This window comes from Venustampulla echinocandica (genome assembly GCF_003357145.1).
Source record: "Venustampulla echinocandica strain BP 5553 chromosome Unknown scaffold_4, whole genome shotgun sequence".
Classification (NCBI taxonomy): Eukaryota; Fungi; Ascomycota; class Leotiomycetes; order Helotiales; family Pleuroascaceae; genus Venustampulla; species Venustampulla echinocandica.
Window position 1 is genome coordinate 1 of NW_022474209.1, and position 17,909 is coordinate 17,909.

General features: G+C 46.6%; 6 protein-coding genes across 6 annotated transcripts; 4 read left to right on the forward strand and 2 right to left on the reverse strand.

The window, feature by feature from the left end:
* Window positions 1-2,257: 2,257 nt before the first annotated feature.
* On the forward strand, window positions 2,258-3,424 carry BP5553_06281 (Uncharacterized protein; the record flags this gene model as incomplete). The annotated part of the gene is made up of 1 exon (XM_032014904.1): window positions 2,258-3,424. The coding sequence occupies one exon, from the start codon at window positions 2,258-2,260 to the stop codon at window positions 3,422-3,424; it is 1,167 nt and encodes a 388-aa protein (XP_031868325.1).
* A 1,545-nt stretch (window positions 3,425-4,969) lies between these two features.
* BP5553_06282 (uncharacterized protein) lies at window positions 4,970-5,710 on the reverse strand (the record flags this gene model as incomplete). Its single annotated transcript, XM_032014905.1, has 1 exon — window positions 4,970-5,710. One exon carries the CDS (start codon window positions 5,708-5,710, stop codon window positions 4,970-4,972), a length of 741 nt encoding a protein of 246 aa, XP_031868326.1.
* Window positions 5,711-6,174: 464 nt separating this feature from the next.
* On the forward strand, window positions 6,175-7,680 carry BP5553_06283 (uncharacterized protein; the record flags this gene model as incomplete). The annotated part of the gene is made up of 4 exons (XM_032014906.1): window positions 6,175-6,277; window positions 6,322-6,630; window positions 6,676-7,016; window positions 7,231-7,680. 4 exons carry the CDS (start codon window positions 6,175-6,177, stop codon window positions 7,678-7,680), a joined length of 1,203 nt encoding a protein of 400 aa, XP_031868327.1.
* Window positions 7,681-9,630: 1,950 nt separating this feature from the next.
* On the forward strand, window positions 9,631-11,160 carry BP5553_06284 (uncharacterized protein; the record flags this gene model as incomplete). Its single annotated transcript, XM_032014907.1, has 3 exons — window positions 9,631-9,996; window positions 10,050-10,282; window positions 10,329-11,160. The coding sequence occupies 3 exons, from the start codon at window positions 9,631-9,633 to the stop codon at window positions 11,158-11,160; spliced, it is 1,431 nt and encodes a 476-aa protein (XP_031868328.1).
* A 1,370-nt stretch (window positions 11,161-12,530) lies between these two features.
* BP5553_06285 (uncharacterized protein) lies at window positions 12,531-13,973 on the reverse strand (the record flags this gene model as incomplete). Its single annotated transcript, XM_032014908.1, has 1 exon — window positions 12,531-13,973. One exon carries the CDS (start codon window positions 13,971-13,973, stop codon window positions 12,531-12,533), a length of 1,443 nt encoding a protein of 480 aa, XP_031868329.1.
* Window positions 13,974-14,586: 613 nt separating this feature from the next.
* On the forward strand, window positions 14,587-16,644 carry BP5553_06286 (uncharacterized protein; the record flags this gene model as incomplete). The annotated part of the gene is made up of 3 exons (XM_032014909.1): window positions 14,587-14,950; window positions 15,005-15,340; window positions 15,485-16,644. 3 exons carry the CDS (start codon window positions 14,587-14,589, stop codon window positions 16,642-16,644), a joined length of 1,860 nt encoding a protein of 619 aa, XP_031868330.1.
* Between the last annotated feature and the right edge of the window lie 1,265 nt (window positions 16,645-17,909).

The window sequence follows — 17,909 nt, forward strand, 5'->3', positions numbered from 1 at the left end:
CTTCGTGCTCAACTTGAATATAAATCATAACAGTTTACTTTGATTACACTTGACTCCTTCCGTGATTCACTCACCCTGATATCACTTACGGATCATTAGAAGAGATCACTGCATTACTTCGCTACGCAAACGAAACAGAACACCTCTGTTAGGATTCCCCGTCGGAAGAATAACAGAACCGTTACAGATATATCCCGAGTAATAAAAGTTTTAGAAATTTATAAACTAGTTAGAAGACGTTTTGAAAATATTTAGAAATTATATATTTGACTAATAACTTTCTTACTTATAGTAATAATAGTTTTTAATATAGTTAGAAAATATTTGGAAAATATATTTGAAGTGATTACTTTTTTGGAAATAATCTAAACTATTATTTTCTCAAAATAAATTTACAACTAGAAAGTAATTAGAAAGTAATTTCAAAATAATAAGAAATTTAGTAATATATATAAGTAGTATTAGTTATAATAGTATTGTAAATACTAGTAAAAGTTAATTTCGAAGTATAGTAATTAGACTAAATAGTTAGAAAACGTTTTCAAAATATATAGAACTCGATTTATATATATTCTTTATTCAACTTTTAATTCTATCTTTGACTTTAATATTATAACTACTATTTTCAATATTGCGACGAATATATATTTATAAAATATTAGTACTTTTATATTTATATTATATAAAATAATTAGAAAATATTTAGAAAATAATAAAGAATTGAAAGAATTTATTATAATAAAGTATATAATATTCTCGTTATTTATATATTTACAGAATATCTTATTAGCTAGAATTACTAGTATACTTTTTTAATATAATTAGATAATATTCAGAAAACGTTTAAAAAATATTTATATTTTCAATAATTTATATACTAATATTAGTTAAACGATTAACTAAGTTAATATAAATATTAGTACGATTATTAATAGACAATAGTATTATAATATAAAACATTTAGAAAATAGTTAGAAAATATATTGAAAATAATCTAAAATTAGTTAGTAAATATACTAAATAATAATAAAAATATATTTAAAATAAAGTAAAAGTGAAAGTGAAAGAGTAAAGTAAAAGTTAGATTTAGTAAATTCGTGATAATATATAAAACTATTAAAGTTACTATTTTTGTTATTTTTGAATTTATACGTTAGATATATAATATAATTGAGTAAAGATCGATAAATAATATATATTATACTTATTTTGAAGAAATAGGAATAGCTAGTAGTAGTAGAAGTAGACAGGATAGGAGAAGTAGAGTTAGTAGAAATAGTAGAAGTAGATTTCAGATTGATTGGAAAACGAGTTGCTGGCTAGGCTCAATTGGGCCTAGCCCTGTATTAGTCGCCAGGACTATGAATTAGAGCGCTACAAGTACTTAGTAAGCATTTGAAAAACGTTTTATAAATGTTCTATGTAGAGTCACGTGTGGTCATCGGAGCTCGGATGACCGGTCATATGAGCACTGCTTAGTAAACGTCACTGTATACATAAGTTCAATACCGGAATATAACGCAACGCAATCCGCAGGCCTTCCATCAAATCGCTCTGCTCTATCTTCTACTATACGAGACCTGGTTTCTATATATCAGTGGTGTGTACAAACTGTTCATAACAATACCAGTCAGATCCAACTATGGCTATTAGTGACATTGCTGCTCAAGTAATTAAAGTATATACCATAGGATAGTGAGCTTGAGATCGACAACGCTGCTACTGTCGAGTTGCAAATCTGGGAATTGCTCTGTTCTTTTAATCTTATTTTAATATATGTTTTTAAGTCGCAACTTAATTAGCATATACACGTCTTGCAATCCAGTACTAATTAGTTAGGAGTGCAAGTTAAATATATATACCTAAGAATTCTAAAAGAATTATCTTAGCATAACGATTTAGCTGGCCCCAAATTTATATTGCATTCTCGAACCTTCCTGAACCCTCCAGGACTTTCGTTGACTGACGAGTTAGATTGACTCATGCTTCCTTCTGGTCTGTGCGCGTGCCTTGTTTTGTATAACTCCCCCAAGCATCCATCCTAACCCCCTCTTCCTCTTCCTGAGCTCATAAAATTGATGTGTACAACTCGCACTATCAAAACAGGATAAAAGGAATTCTTTGATCATACCTATTGCCAGTGAGACTGCTGAACCGATCCGGGTCACTGTGAGTGCCGTGTCTTCAATCGCACCCCGCATTTCACAGCCACACAACAGAACCGAAGCAATTTAACTGCGTTCAACAAACAGTAACAATGAAGATTGAACCATTCAAGATCAACATACCTCAAAGTGAGATAGACGCGCTTCGTACGCGCCTTTCCAACACGCACTGGGCGCCCGAACTTAACAACAGCGACTGGTCTCAAGGAGTCAACGGCACCTACCTGCGCGAGCTCATAACCTATTGGCAGGATGGTTTTGACTGGCGCGCGCAAGAAGCACTTATCAATAGCTTCCCGCAATTCCGCGCCGAGATCGACGACGTGCCGATTCATTTCATCCATGTGCGCGGCAAGGGACCCAACCCCGTTCCTATTATTCTGAATCATGGGTGGCCCTGGACGTTTTGGGACTTCAAAGACGTTATCATGGCGCTAGCCGATCCTGTTGCATACGGTGGCAGCCCCGAAGATTCTTTCGATGTTGTCGTACCTTCACTGCCGGGTTTTAATTTCTCGGGACCGCTGCCGCGGAACGGTGTGGGCTATATCGAAACAGCCGATCTGTGGGTCAAGCTGATGCGAGAACTTGGCTATGAGCAGTTCGTCACCCATGGAGGAGACGCAGGCGCGTTCGTGAGCGCTCGACTCGGACATGCGCATCCCAAATCAGTCATAGGCGTGCATCTAAGCTTCCCCATTCTGCCCGGCGTGTCACACGACACTGTTGACCCTGCCATTTTCACGCCGGAAGAACGGGCTCTGGTCGAAGGACAGGACAGAGGCCCGGGAGCCTTCTTCCATGTCTTGATCAATGCCTTTGACCCACAGACCCTTGCCTGGGCGATCCACGATAGCCCCGTGGGTCTGGCGGCGTGGATACTCCTTCGTCGCCGCGCCTGGAGCGATTGCCATGGAGATGTTGAAACTAAGTTTGACAAAGACACGTTGCTCACGCATCTCTCCCTTTACTGGTTCACGAACAGCTTCATCGGGTCGGAGCTATTTTGCCGGGCTTCCGCATTTCACCAGCCCATGGCGCTGGTCAATGACATCAAGCCCGAGATAAGCGTACCGACGGCTGTTGCCGTAATGCCTAAGGACTTGATGTACACGCCCCGCTCAATCGTTGCCGCGCATAGCGATCTGCGCCAATGGACTTTGTTCCCCAGTGGAGGACATTTCGGGGCAGCAGAGGAGCCGAAGCTCATGACCGAAGACATCCGTTCCTTCGTTCGTCCCCTGCGTCAATTACAATAAAGAGTGGTCGAGGTTCCTCTGCTTTAGAGAGAATAAATTGAAAATAACGAGTCTGGCAAGCTCACTATACTTTACTCAAAGCGAATATAGTTAATCAACTTATTACCATATTTGGTTGAGAAAATGTAAGATGAATGCCAAACTATGACTAACCAAAGATTTGAATCAGTCTTTTTAATGGATGTAAAAGAAGACTCCATGGACCCCTGCACTATCTTTCCTTTCTCAATAGAGATTATTAACATTTTTACAAGATACCAGCCTTTCGAACAAGCCAAAGGCCATCCAGATACCAAAAACAACTTCGATCCAATCGACTAATTACTGAAAATATGAGCTCAAACTCCGCAGTTCGGCTCCGCTGTATTAGGTGTAGCCTCAAGCAGGCTGGCCAACAAGGACAAAGGTGTCCAAGATGCAACGGCACTATGTTTGCCATGTTCAATGAAGTAGTCGGCGAGTGTGGAATTTTAGTTTACTAAGTATAGATGGATAGATTCCCCGCAATCATCGAAGACGGATGAATCAGCCGAATGGGGAGCTCGTTCGTGCAATTACAGTAAGGCCTAGCGCGTCCAGGCGTAGGAAATTCTTGACTTCACGCATGAACAGGCAGTTACTAAAGCATCAAACTAGATGCATGATTGAACAAGGCATGGATCTGCGAGGTCCGTCTAGTTTTTATTATCAAGATCATCATGCCACAGCACCTGAGTGGGTCGAGCCTTGGTGAAGGGATCGAGGATTTATAGCGAGTGTATATTTCAATGTCTAGGTGCTATTCGTCTACCAATACAGCGCCTCCTAATTCGTCTCCTTCTGCAACGTTGGCTTCTTCAAGAAATTTACCGGAGGTGGTGATTCCTCTTGTATAGGATAGAGCCTCCCGAAGGGGTATCTTCTCGAATACAATCTATTGTCCGGCAATTCTACGCGTCCAGTTAGAGAACTTTCGCGAGATAGTTCAGTTAGAGGGAGTTCTATCGGCTCAGAATTGATGTTTATCGAAGGTGACTCCTCCCGTATGGGAACGAGACCCCGTGAGCTGTGTCTTGTCCAGTGGGACATATTTTCGGAAGGCCGTACAGCGGTAGCATAACTTGGCGGCGGCTCTTCCAACTCTGTACTGAAGTGATACCGGTGATGAATCTCATATACAACAAGCCGGCACGGCATACGCTACAGCATCTTATTGATAGCATTTGCGTATTTGGGCCTTGAGCAAATACCGGGCTCAGGAGCCTGTCCCGGGGCGAGCGGATAGAGCCTATACAGTGCGTTGATGAAAGGAACGCTGTCGGTCTACGTACTAAGACTGTATTTTATTAGGACGAATTTCTATATAAGTTGTAGTTATTTCATTAAATAGAAGCTTTATATTAACTTCAAATAGCTATACTATATTGCAAAAAGGATCTGCCTTATAGTTAGAAATATATTTTTAGGAGGATCCTGTTTCGGTTCCCTGGGAGACGACTTGGTCACGTTCAATATAGTTGTATAGGGTTAACCACTTTCGCACAGTAGACCCAAAAATAATTTAACTTATTTATTAGTCACTAGAAGGGAAAGCTGAAGCGTGACTGAGGAAATATCCGCTATAGGTAATGGCGGCAGGCCACCTGAGGACATCTCCTGAGAGACGCGCTGCTTTCTCTTGTGCGCATCTTGCCGAAGACGGCTATTGGATTTATGCCACTGAGATTTGTAGCGCCGCAGCAGGGTCTTCACATTTCGCAGTCGATAGCGCAAGACTCCTTCACATTCAGATTCCTCATCACCAGCCAAAAATATCGACAAACTTCTCGCCACTTGAAGATAGTCTTCCTTCTGCCGCTGAAGTTCCAAGGATCGTTGGTCATTCTCAGCCCATATCGGTGTACCTCCCTCCCCCGAAATATTCCTCGAACTGTCTTCTGCTGCGCGGCGTATCGTGAGTCGTGAGGCCTCACTCTCGTATGCTGGGCATGTGACCCACGCACACATCGCGAGAGTTTTGATTGCTTCCTCTTCCCGTTCCCGTTGTTCGCGCATCACTCTTCGTTCCGGATCATTGTCCAAAAGTTGTTGACGCAAGTGTTCGATTTCGGCCCGTCGTGCTTGTTCTTCTTCTGTAAGGGACTCCCTGGCGTGGACGAGCATTGAATGATAGTTAAGTGCTTCGGAGGATGTGCTAGCCAGCGACGACGTCGACGCGGAACGGGAGACGGGATGATCAGGATCTTTAGCGGGCATGTCTAGCACGGCGTTGAGTTTGCCATCCAATGCTTTTATATCCAGATCCATCGTTGTTGGTAAATCTCTTCCCCGGGTTTTCATATATCGAGAGGAAAAAAGAGGATGATTTGTTAATGATAAGGTTCAAAGAATATATTTACAGAGTACGCAGCACAAAGAACCAGAATATTGACCAGTCAATTTAGTCGCCAGAGGAAGCCGGGGAATGTGACGCCCCTAATATTTCGGTTGGGCCAGGGCACTCATGTTGGCAGTGATTTCAGCATAAGGTACAGAGTAGATGCCCTGCACATGGCTTTGATGTGCCGACAGCAAATAGATGCGTTAAGCGCTTATCAAATACGAGTAGGTACCTACATAGGTAGGTAGGTAGCCGTGACTCTTTATTGCGAAATGTTTCCAGCTGCCAACAGCTCTGGTGGCCATGTTTCTCTGCCCATTATTATGATTCTTTTTATTTTCTTGCAATCATCCAAGTGACATCCACAAATCTTTCCACCGCAAATCTTTCCATGGCAGACAAGCGCTGGTTCCAAATCTCTCTAGAGAATGATATTGCAAGAGCAATTATCAACGATACCCGGAACCGAGACTGTGTCACCTCCAGTGCAGACGGTGGGAATAAGATAATGCTACTTTTGAAGGCTATTTCAAGCCAGATTGTATCTTGACGTTCGGGAGGGACAGGGCCTTTAGTGTAGTCTGCGGCCCTCCAGGACTCCCAGAACAGCTTTCACGGGAGTTTTCACGGAGGCAGTGCCAGCTCTTCTTGGAGAAGAACACTCTTCTGATCCGAGATGACTCTTCTGGAAGTACAACGAAGACATGCCCACGGAAGATCGATTCTAATCTGTGGAAATTTTCTAGCACATCTACTGGTATACTAAAGCAACGAGCACTTCTCGAAATTCGACATTGGGGTCTCACTGTAGGGCCTGCCGAATTCCTCGTTGAATTCTTCGGCAAAGGTAAGCTTGATTCTAGTGTTATCTTCCCATCGCTGATTGTGATAGATAGGTGGTGGGACCGTGGTATAGATGAGAGGACAGCGCTAGCTGCTAGGAAATTACCTTTCGATTCCAAGGTGACCCTTCCCGCTATGGGTCTTCCACCAACTCATTACCAAACTCGGATTCAAACACCTCAGATACCAGAAAATAAGATCCGTGGTTTGGTAACCTATCATGAACTTGAGTACCTAGGGAAAGGAAGTTGCGGGCGTATGAGTCGAGTCATTGATCTTCAGTGGGGCGGCATAATGGCTGTCAAGATCGTCACTGTCCAACGAAAGAAAGAAAAGGAGACGAAGGAAGCGCTCAAACGCGAAGTGGAACTGTTAGCCAAGCTATCACACGTGAGTTCGACGTACTGCTTGTTATACTTGGGGCATTGGCTCATGGTCAGACACAGCCGCACATTGTTGAAAATATACATTCACAGCGCTGGGAGCTTGGACGGCCAATCGAAATATTCATGTCTGCTGCTGAAGGGTCGCTGCGCGGCTATCTGGACGACAAGAGGAATCGGCATTCGAAAATGGTGAATAAATAGATTACTCATATCGCTAGGGACATTACCAAGGCCTATACTATCTGTATAGAGAGAATATCATCCATCGAGATATCAAGCCAGAAAATACCCTTTTCAAGGATCTAGTTACGGGTCCCGTCTTTAGCCTGGCCGACTTTGGCCTCTCCAAAGAGTTAGATTCCAAGGCCACTTTCGTTGGAACTCCACTCTGCTGGTCACCAGAGATGTGCTCTGCCGCTTCGCAAGACTTCCGAGTCGACATCTGGTCGTTGGGCGTTGTTATATATGAAATGATAACTGGTTTGGCCCTGCACCAACTGCCTGGCCTGACTTACCATACGTTCGCATCTGGGGAGTGGTGCAAGAGACTGGAGGATGCATGTCAGGACAGAGGCGATTTGGCAAAAATGGTGACTATTAAAGTTGAGAAAATGATAACTATTGACATGTGCCAAGCACTTGCCACTTTTTCCCGTCTTGCCAGATGAATTACCGCCACCGGTCGCCTGAATTCCCGCCCAAATTCCTCCCGGCGCTTCGATTATCCTTGACTATTACCTAGTCATCACTTTCAAAATCTAGGAGCAAAGACAGCCCTCTAGCACTAGCGTTTACGTTCGTCGGGGAAATGGCAGCATCGGCGTTGGGAAGTGTATACTAGAAGTCTGGTAAAGTTGAATCTTGAGTGTAAGAATATATTTCTCGGGTGATCGGCGCTTGGGAAAGTACATGGTGAGGCGAAGATCGGGATCATTTGTTTGCCATGAAGTTGTGGGGAAATCTGTATAATGCATAATGAAAGCTGTATAATGTATAATGCAATAATAATATCTGGGAGCAAAATGGCAGATTTTTATGATTAAGCTCGTAGTTGTTTGTATCAAGGACGTTGCTAAGCATCCCCCTCCCCAGCCCTCGTTCTCCTGTTCGAAAACCAAACCGTTTTACTACGTAGCAAGATCCCTATACGTTTCATTGCTTGATTGGATTAGGAGCCGATGGTCTGTAAAGGGCATGGGAGTCTGGGCCATCTATCTCGCGAATTATCATCGCTACAACTGGCTGCTACAGTAAGTACGGTAGCTCGACGCGACGCGACGCGACGCTGTGCTTCCGCTTACATTAGCAGTGTTGTCTTATCACTATCATCATCATTCCATATCGATACACATCTGCCGTACGGAGTACTTCGTATCAGTACGAAGTAAGACTTTCGGCAATACGGAGTACGAAGAATGGAAACTCAAATGCACGGTGTCCACTCCATCGAACCGAGTTTGCGGGGAACATAACGCCATTATTATACTTCGTACGGAATCGTACCACGGTACGAACTATATCTCCGTGCTGGACACGGGGGACAGACTATCGATATGGGTACAGCACCGTGAGCTATTATCGCCAGACCAGACATGGTCGGGTTTGAGAAGAATGAAAAGCCGGGGCTCCAGGATAATTGGAACCATCGGGAGCACAGCAACCCCGACATTATTTCTTCAGCACACCACAGACACAGCTAATCATCAGGTCCATCACCACTCCAGCCGCGACCAGAATCTCTGGTAAAAGGGCCGCAATCTTTGGGGCACCTGGGGGGTTTGCCTCTGAAATCAGGATCAATAGACCTGGATCTGGATCTGGACGAAAGGAGCCAAATCAAATCAAAGTTTGCCCGATGTTTATGCTTTAATTCTGCTCTATTCGCCAGCAGCCCCGGCAGGGAGCGCGAGGGCAATCTTAAATCTGCTGGATCCTGCTTCTTTTGCGACAAGCGCCAGGCACAAGCGGCGGGCTACCGAGCCCGACCAAGACACTTGGGCGAGTTGAGCCCGCTTGATTGGCGTGGCAGGAAATAAGATCGCGCTCTAAGCCAGGGGCTGAGATTGTTTTGTCCTCCGCTCATGGAGAGCGCGGGGGGAGAAGCCTGGGAAGGAGCCAGGCTCAGTCAGAGACTCGGAATATTGACCATTTGCGCTTTGCGGCTGCTCAAGGAACGGCCTTGCGCGGTGCCTGGCTGGGGGGTCCCCGGCTTCAAGGTTCGATTCCTGCTCCTTTCTTTACGTTGTTTCTGTGTTGTTTTGTCCCGTTTCGCTCTTCGATGTATCCACATCGCACCGCACCGCACCGCATCGCACAGTCCTTCCTTCGTTTCGCCCTCTTCTCCTTCAGCTTCAGCTTTCCCACCACGTTCGTTGCTCTTGTCGCGACTCACTACAGTCATTCTTTTGATCAGTCTGCGCTGTTGCATATCTGCTGTTTTGCTATTTCGATCACATCCACTGCAGGCTTTGGCATCCAAAATTCTACGTATATATATACCACACAAACAACCGAGATCAGGAAAAGGGAGGGCAGACAACTCGAACGAGCAGTCTTTCGCAGCGCCCCACGAGTGCTACTCGACGAACCATTGATCGGACTCGCATATCGTCCATATCATGAAGCTCGTCGATATTCAGGCGACCATTGGCGTCGCTGCGCTGGTGTTGTCGGCGGGTTGCGAGGCGAAGCATGCCCACCGTCTGTCGCATTTGGGCGCATTTGGGAAGCGACACGATCACAGCCTTAAGAGAACATCCGAGTCGTCGCGCGCCGAAGGTGTCGAAGGTGGACTGCAGAAGCGTGGAACCTGCGCTTTCCCGAGCGATGCGGGCCTGGTTGCCGTCACACCTGGATCGCAAAATGCTGGCTGGGCGATGAGTCCTGATCAACCGTGCAAGCCGGGCAACTATTGCCCCTACGCTTGCCCACCGGGGGAGGTTATGGCTCAATGGGATCCAAAAGCGACAAGTTATCCATCCATGGTACGTGCGGCTCTGGAGATGGGGATGGGGACTTGTATCACTAACTCTCGTAGAACGGCGGTCTCTATTGCGATAACAATGGTCAAATTAGCAAGCCATTCTCTAACAAGCCATACTGCGTTCCTGGCAGTGGTGCTCTGGGTGCGCAGAGCAACTGTGGATCAGGCATTGCCTTTTGCCAGACGGTTCTGCCAGGAAATGAGGCAATGCTGATTCCCACACATGTCACTGGATCCTCCGACCTAGCGGTTCCAGACACAAGCTACTGGTTGGCCACCGCTGCTCAGTACGTTGGCCCATCCCCTTTTCTCGTGCCTACTAACGGGTCCCAGCTACTATATCAACCCTCCCGGAGTTAGTGTTGATGATGGATGCATCTGGGGTGATGAGTCAAAGCCTCATGGAAACTGGGCGCCGTATGTTGCCGGAGCCAATACGATGGCTGATGGCACTACCTTCGCGAAGATCGGGTTGAATCCTATCTGGACTGGCTCCAGCCTTTCTGGCACTGCCCCAAAGTTTGGTGTTAGTATCGAGTGCCCCGGCGGAGGATGCAATGGCCTTCCGTGCAAGATCGATCCTGCTTCCGGCTCCAGCAGCATCCCCAGTGTGACGAGTGCCGACAAGGCTACTGGGGCGGGGGGAGCGGACTTCTGTGTAGTAACGGTGCCTAAAGGCGGAACGGCCAAGGTCGTCGTCTTCAACGCCGGGTCTGACTCCAGCTCCTCTGGATCATCGTCTTCCAAAGCTGACTCCAGCTCCCCTAGCCCTTCTCCTTCCCCCAGCCCAACCCCGAGCCCAACCCCAACACCTACACCTACTCCTTCATCGTCATCAGCACCAGCGCCTCCCTCCAGCACCCCATCTTCCTCAAGTAGCGAGTGGTCGAGCTCATCGTCGAGCTCATCCAGCAGCAAGTCCAGCTCTTCTACCATCATCCTACCATCGAATGGGCCCCACATTCTCTTCCAAAACCAATCTTCATTGTCAAGCACATTGGCGTCAGCTTCAGGAACAGGAAACCTTGCGATGGGTCCCGCTTCAACCGCAGAGCCCCCCAAACCGACCACCAGCAAGAAGTCCGCAGCCAGCACAATGTTTGTCTCTAGCACCGCGGTTGCTTTCACCACTGTCTTTGCCCTCGCCTCGGCATACCTCTTCTAAGCACATGCTTCATATCGCGGAGTCGCTCGCCCCGCGCTACATCTATGGACAGGGTATGCGTGACATTGTCAACTCGCCCATCCACAGATCGATCCCATTCTTCTTGCGCCTTATAAGACTATATCATTCTAATGCGTCTGGACTTACGTAATTTTTATTGCCCGCACTTGTTTCTCGCGCCTTCGAGAATGAGCACGCATCCGCCTTCCCCACGATTTTTATATACCTTTTTTATCGGAAACTTGCGGAGAACATTTCTTCTTATGCACATATCGTTCAAAACGTTTTCCTGCTGGTTCAGCTGGAGATACCCTTGCGATGTTGGCTGATACCCCTTTACAATTTTATGCTTGCTTATTGTTCTTTCGCAACCTTTTGGTAGCGATCTGTGAATGCGTTTGGTTGATTATATATTCCTCTGTTTATTTTTGCTACCCAGAGTTTATATTTACGCCTATTTTGGAGGACATATGGGGTGTTGGTGGAGAGGGGGAAATTGGGTAGATTGCGCCGGGTTCTGTTCCCTGTTGAACGATCTTGTTTTGCGTATTTTCTTTACGAAGTCTATGGTGCTGATGTGTGTATACGAAATACCTTCTTCTGGTGATGGTCTTCGTTTAAAAAGGAGGATTGGGGTTTAAGGATTGGGTTGATTGATGAGATAAGCGGGATTGGATTGGCTGATGAGGTGATGGGGATTGGTTGGGTGGGTATGGGGAATTGACCGGGCATGGTGCGTGCCTACTTGAGCTAATGGGGTGGGGTTGAAGGGTGGTTGTTGGACTTGTAGCTGTAGCTCTGGCTATAAGTCGATAAATAAAATCAATACTTTCGATTTAAATAGCGCGTACGTTTCCTCATGGCGTCTTCTTGGCTTAGTCTGCTGATGCAAGTGCAGCAAGCGGCTTGTTTCGTACAGTAACCGTCCTCAGGACAGGTTTCATACAAAATACGTTCCTGTCTTCCTGTTGTAGAAGCAGATATGCACTTTATCTCACGAGCCTACAGCTCCTTGGTGTGGATGAGTTGGGGATCGGAGGAGCTGGAAGCGAATAGCGTATGGTATACGGTACGCAGGAAAGCTCTTGCTAGTAGGGTAGCTCCTAGTACTCTACAAATGTGCAAATGAACAGTTATGGAGTTATTGTACTTTATTGTTTGTTATACCCACAGTGGTTCCAAGTCAAAGTTGGCGGGAATACAAGAAGCCCGTCTAGCGGCTTGAATAAAGGTGCCTGCTAGTGGAAACGCCGGGCATGAACCACCATCCGCCTACAACACCTTCTATATCTACAGCTCCATCAACGCCATGTGTACCCTTCCATCAACGCCGGGTCTAGGTACCTTCCATGAACGATGTCAGTATCACATCAGAACTCCAGCTCCTCAATCAGCTCCCTCTGCTTCCGTGCCAACTCCTCCAGCCTCTCCGCATCGTAGTCGTTATCGGGAGTGGCTCGGACAAAAGCTGAGATCGAGTTCTTGACACCGCGTAGTCTGCGCTGTAGCTCTGCATTCATATCCCGCAGCTGCGCCTTCTCCTCGGTCAAGAGATTTACCAAATCCCGAAGAACAATGTTGTCCTTCTGGGTTTGATAGTTCAGCTTTTCGAAGGCTGCCATGTCTGCTGGAAGTGACGAAACTGTTTCTTGACGGTCTGCGACTTGTGGTTCGTGGTCGGCTTGAGGGGAGGTGGGTAGCTGGTCTTGTTGGGAAACGGTTGGTGGGCTTGCAATTGCCAGGCCGGAGCGGGCCATTGGTGTTGATTTCATTGAATCGACAGCCTGCTGCTTCTCAGAAGCAATGTGCTCCTTCTCAGAAGTCATGTGCTTTTTCGTCGATCGACCCATCTTATCTGATTGTTCTGCTGCTCCTGCTTCGTCGTAAGGGGCTGATGCGCCTGTCTTCTGAGCTCTGCTTTGCAATATTGCTTGTCGGAGTCGGGCTTGGGCTAGCTCAATGTCGTGGGAGGTTGAAATTTTAACTCTTTTGGAGGGGTTGATGACGCTTGGTTGCCACTGGTGGGAGGTATTCTCGGTCTGGATGTTGAAAGGTGCGGGCGGCAACCGAACGACTGGCCTTGATGGTTCTTGCCACAAAATTTCAGCTGTATGGGGATTTTGAGGGGCCGTATAGGTATTCTGTGAGGGTTCTCTGTTGGGAGCCTGCTGTGAAGATTCCTGATTTTGAGAAGATCGTGAAGTCGCGCCGGTACGAGTGTGCTGCTGAAATTCACTTGTACGCTTATTGGAGAAAGCTGGAACACCAAAGGATGCTGGAGCTGAAGGTGGTGGCGGGTTCCAGAGTGATGGATTTCCGCTGCGAGTATCAGAGAAGCCAAAACCAAGTCGTTCCGCGGGAGGCAATGAGCTTTGTAGAGAGAGGGCTGGGTTTTGATGACCTCTCCGATTCGAAGCAGTGATCGATGAATCCGTAGCATTTACTGCCGCCAGTCCACTCCGAAGATTCAACCGACCAAGGCGCTCGAGTTCTTCGGGCTTCCATGCTGGCAGTACTCCCCACTGCTTGTCGTGCTCGGGCTTGACTTCAGCGGCGTAAGAAGCGGGAGGTTGTTCTCGTGCAATTCTAGCGGGCTCTTCCTGCCTTCGATCCATTCGACCTCGACCCTGACCCCTTCCCCTTGCTGCCTCTCTCCGATTTTGCTTATTTATCATTTCTGTGTGGATTTGAGCTGCAAGCCTCTGCTCGCTCGCATGGTCTCGTGGCTCGGCGGTCCAAATCAAATGCTTGGAACGTCCTACTGATATGTGAACTGGGCCTGCACCACGAAATTTTTTGCGGCTGCACGTCATCTTGCTACTGTGGAGGCTGCAACAGGAGTAACACCCATAGGCAAGGTCAAATTAGCAGGTCACTATGGTCAAAGGCGATACCTATCTGCTTAGTATGCGACTTTTGCTGCAAAACCTCAGCAAAACGTCGATATCCTCAAAAGACAAGCCAGATATCACCATGCACCATGAGCTATTCAATGAACTAGTTTTGAGCGGTGAAGAAGTCGGTGGCAGGTTTTTGAAAGTTGATGGTTGTTTTTGGTAGATCTATGGTATCAAGTCGTGAACGACAGGGGTATTTGTGCCAGCAGGACAGGGGTACGGCACTGGTGCACGGGCCACATGTTTACTTTGTCGCGTTGCACCCCATGATATACGCGACTATCCCACGACGACCTACGATGCTTTAAAAGTCCAAGTCGACTCCCCAACCAATTGACCACCCAGTTGATCAGGTGGCAAGTTATCTTTGATTGCTAGAACTCGAGGCGTAGGAAATTGCACATTTTCTATCCTTAATTCGCTGTGAATCGAAGCCCGCACGCGAGGTAGCGGACAATACGGAGAAGTGGTAAAAAAGAAAGGTCTATCGCCAGGACAGGTCAATTACTCTAGTTGCTATAGAAATACGATGTCAGGGTGGGTGGCGAAAAAATCTATGGAGTCCATGCTGGGGATACATGGGCATCATGAGAAGGAGAATACTGGTGATGGTAGTGGGAAGTTCGGATACAGGTCAGCAAAAGAAGCTATGATACAAGGAGAAAGCCAAATGGTTCAGGTCATGGCAAAGGAAAGGAAGAGACCGAGAGTTGTTCTGGGTCAACTAGCAGCGAATGGCTCTCTCAGCAATTATTCCGTGCCAAGATACACTTCTGAAGACGAGGTTGAGGGGGCCTTTGCTGAGGCGGAAACAGAGGAGGAGACCCAACTTGAGGAATGTGAAGGAGGGGCTCAGGAGCAGCCTGAAGATAATTTGAGTACGGATGCTATCAGTAAGCAGGCATTTGCCCTTGGATGCTCCCTGCACACTAATTCCAAATTTCCAGGACACGCTGAAGCGTATGCTGAGATGATACGAGGAGCAGTCCACCCTCCACAGCAGCCGCAAGATCCAACATGTGAAACGCCTAGCAGAAAGCGGCGACGACTTCTTGAAATTGCTGCGAGTGATGCCTCGAGTAGCAATGAACCTTTCAGTCCCTCTAAACTCTCATATTCGGATCCTCGACGGCCTGCGAAGCGGCTATGCACCCCCCAGTCAGCAAACAGGCGACGCTCGGCACCCTCTCATGTGTTAAGTCCTCTCAAGCCCATGGACCTCAACCAGTTGCGGCAATTGGATAATTTCCAGAATATAATGTTAAAAATGGAAAAGACGGCACGTATTCCAAACTACTTTTAGCTCAAACACGTCTAACGATAGCAGAATTCGTCTCCGGCATGGCTAGTTGCTGGTGTTGAAAGACTCCGCGCAAAATATCCCGACGATCATTTTGAACCTGAAAATAGCCTAATAAAATGTTCAGACTGCGATGATCGTACCTTCAAACCAAGCGCTACCTCTGTTCACAATTTCGAGGCCCATTTAAAATCGAAGGCTCACAGAGCCAACGTAACTGCGCGGATATCAAATCAAGCTCATCAAAATACCTTTATACCAACCTCTAAGACGATCGATTTTGAAATACCCACAGAACCGCTCATGGTCTTCGCGCAAAAAGGACAACCAGACCTAGAGACTGCTAGGGCGCAATATTTACATGCTTTACAAAATGATGCTTCATCAAAGGCTATGCATATTAATGTTATGCAAGTTCGATTAGCTTCCCTAGAACGGAAGCTAACAGCACAGGGTGATCACGTAGCAGAAATTCTCGAGGTATTAAAGAGGAATGAGGAAAAATACCAATCTCTATCTGAGCAGCAATCCGCTTCAGAGTCAAAACACGCTGATCACCTTACGGAGATAGACAGCCTACTCTCGTGGCACGCGACTACGCAAGAAGGCAAAATCCGGGAATTAACAAAGCGGCTATGCTCAACAGAGAAGCAAAAGGAGGTGCTGCTTAGGTTGGAATACACGATAACCGATATCGCCGAGAAAAGCAGTGGCGAATTGGAAGACTTCAACAGGCGGTTAACAAGATCTGAGAAGCAAAATAAAGATGAACTTGAAGTCGTTCAAAAGAGTCTCGACGACTTAGAATATACAAGCGATGCGCAGGCTAGCCACTTGCTAGACCGCATTCAAACCTTAGAAGCTGCCACAATGCATCAAAACGACCACATCCATGACCTAGAAGCGAAATTTCAGCTCCACTCCGAGAAACTTGACAGGCAATTTGCCAGTGAAAAGAACTTAAGGGAGGATCTCCGCGCTCAGCTGACGGTACACTTTGCGCAGACGGATGCGAGGATGAAGGCATTGGAGGAGAAGAACGAGAGAGAAATGAAGCGGATGCAGCTTCAAAATACAGAACGGATCAGTGTATTGGAGAGGGCGAGTCGTAAGCAGGAACACAAGACTCAAGGGTTTGAGGCATTGATTCCGGCCATTCTCGAGGATGCTATGGAATTAAGACAGTATCTAGAAACGATTTCGGGAGCATCGCAGGAAACATCGCAAGAAGCATCGCGGGAATCGTCTCAGGATGAGGCACAGACTGAATCTCGGGACGAGCAATGATTGTGCATTGGCGTGGATGATTTTACTACATATCTTGGGCCGATGCTCTCCGATAATGCATATCAGGAGTCAAGACATTTGGATATGGACGGTTTTTGTTTTGGAAAGGCTGCCCCGGCGTTGAATATATACCCTACCTAACTGGACGTAATAGGCCATCCTGCATGTATATATATGGCTGTATACACGTATGAATCATGATGGAAATGAACAAACAGGCATTGGAGATTCTCCCATTCAAAGTACCATACTATGAAATCGAAGAACGACAGTAGAAAAGTACCTTTGATGATCACTTCTGGAAATACCATTTCTCTCTTTCCTTTGTAGCCGACGATTGTGCAAACAGTGCTTAGCTCGCCAGAATGTGCTCGTTGATATCGATTGAGCTCGTATTGTCGGTTGTAATAATAGGTATGATGGGTGCTACGATTACACATATAGAGAAATGCAGCAGGGAGTATCACTTTATACCACAAGGAAGTCTAACTTGTTCTTTGTATACTTGGGTAACCATACAGCCGAGTGACCGCGAGTCACATGCGTATCTCCTCCCCGCCTATTCTACCTACCCTCTATAAATCAAAATAAGCAAGCAGTTTGTGTTTTAAGGAAGACAAGGGCGGCCACTTGGTTAAGTGGTTCCGGTCAAATTGTCTTCTGGAGAGGATCGATTGGGCAAAAGCGACAAAGCACGACACACTACCAAAATCGACAAGAGATGTAGGCAATCGACCGGGCCGAACTCTTTTGCCTTTTGGAATGCCCAAATAATATTTTTGCCTCCTGTTCCTGCCTTGGTAAAATCGTAATAGATATTAGGCTTTTTTGGCTCTTTTATTTCGCCTATTATAGGTCGTTGTCCGCTGGCGAGAGCGGTCTACTCGAATTGCCAGCTTTGTTACCAAACGCTTTCGCACTCCGCCTTTGTGCCGTTCTTGATATTTACATTAAGAAGCGTGTCCAGTTGTAAATAGCATTACTCCTTGGAGTCAAAATCGGAGGATGGCGTGAGTTGCACGGGCCGAGATGTTCCGGGAAATCGGTTCGAGGCAAACCGAATAATGGTAACTTTCCTATTAGGCACGTCCACCGTCCAATGTCGGTCGTTCATTGTACGGTACTGCACAAAGTACTGGGTTCCTGAAACATCTACTAATCTTCCTACGCCATAAACGGGCAACTTAGCGGCCGGGATCAGCCCCGGGCCGTCGCCTGGAGAACGCTAGAAAACGTACAACACGCCACAAACAACCATGGGTTTG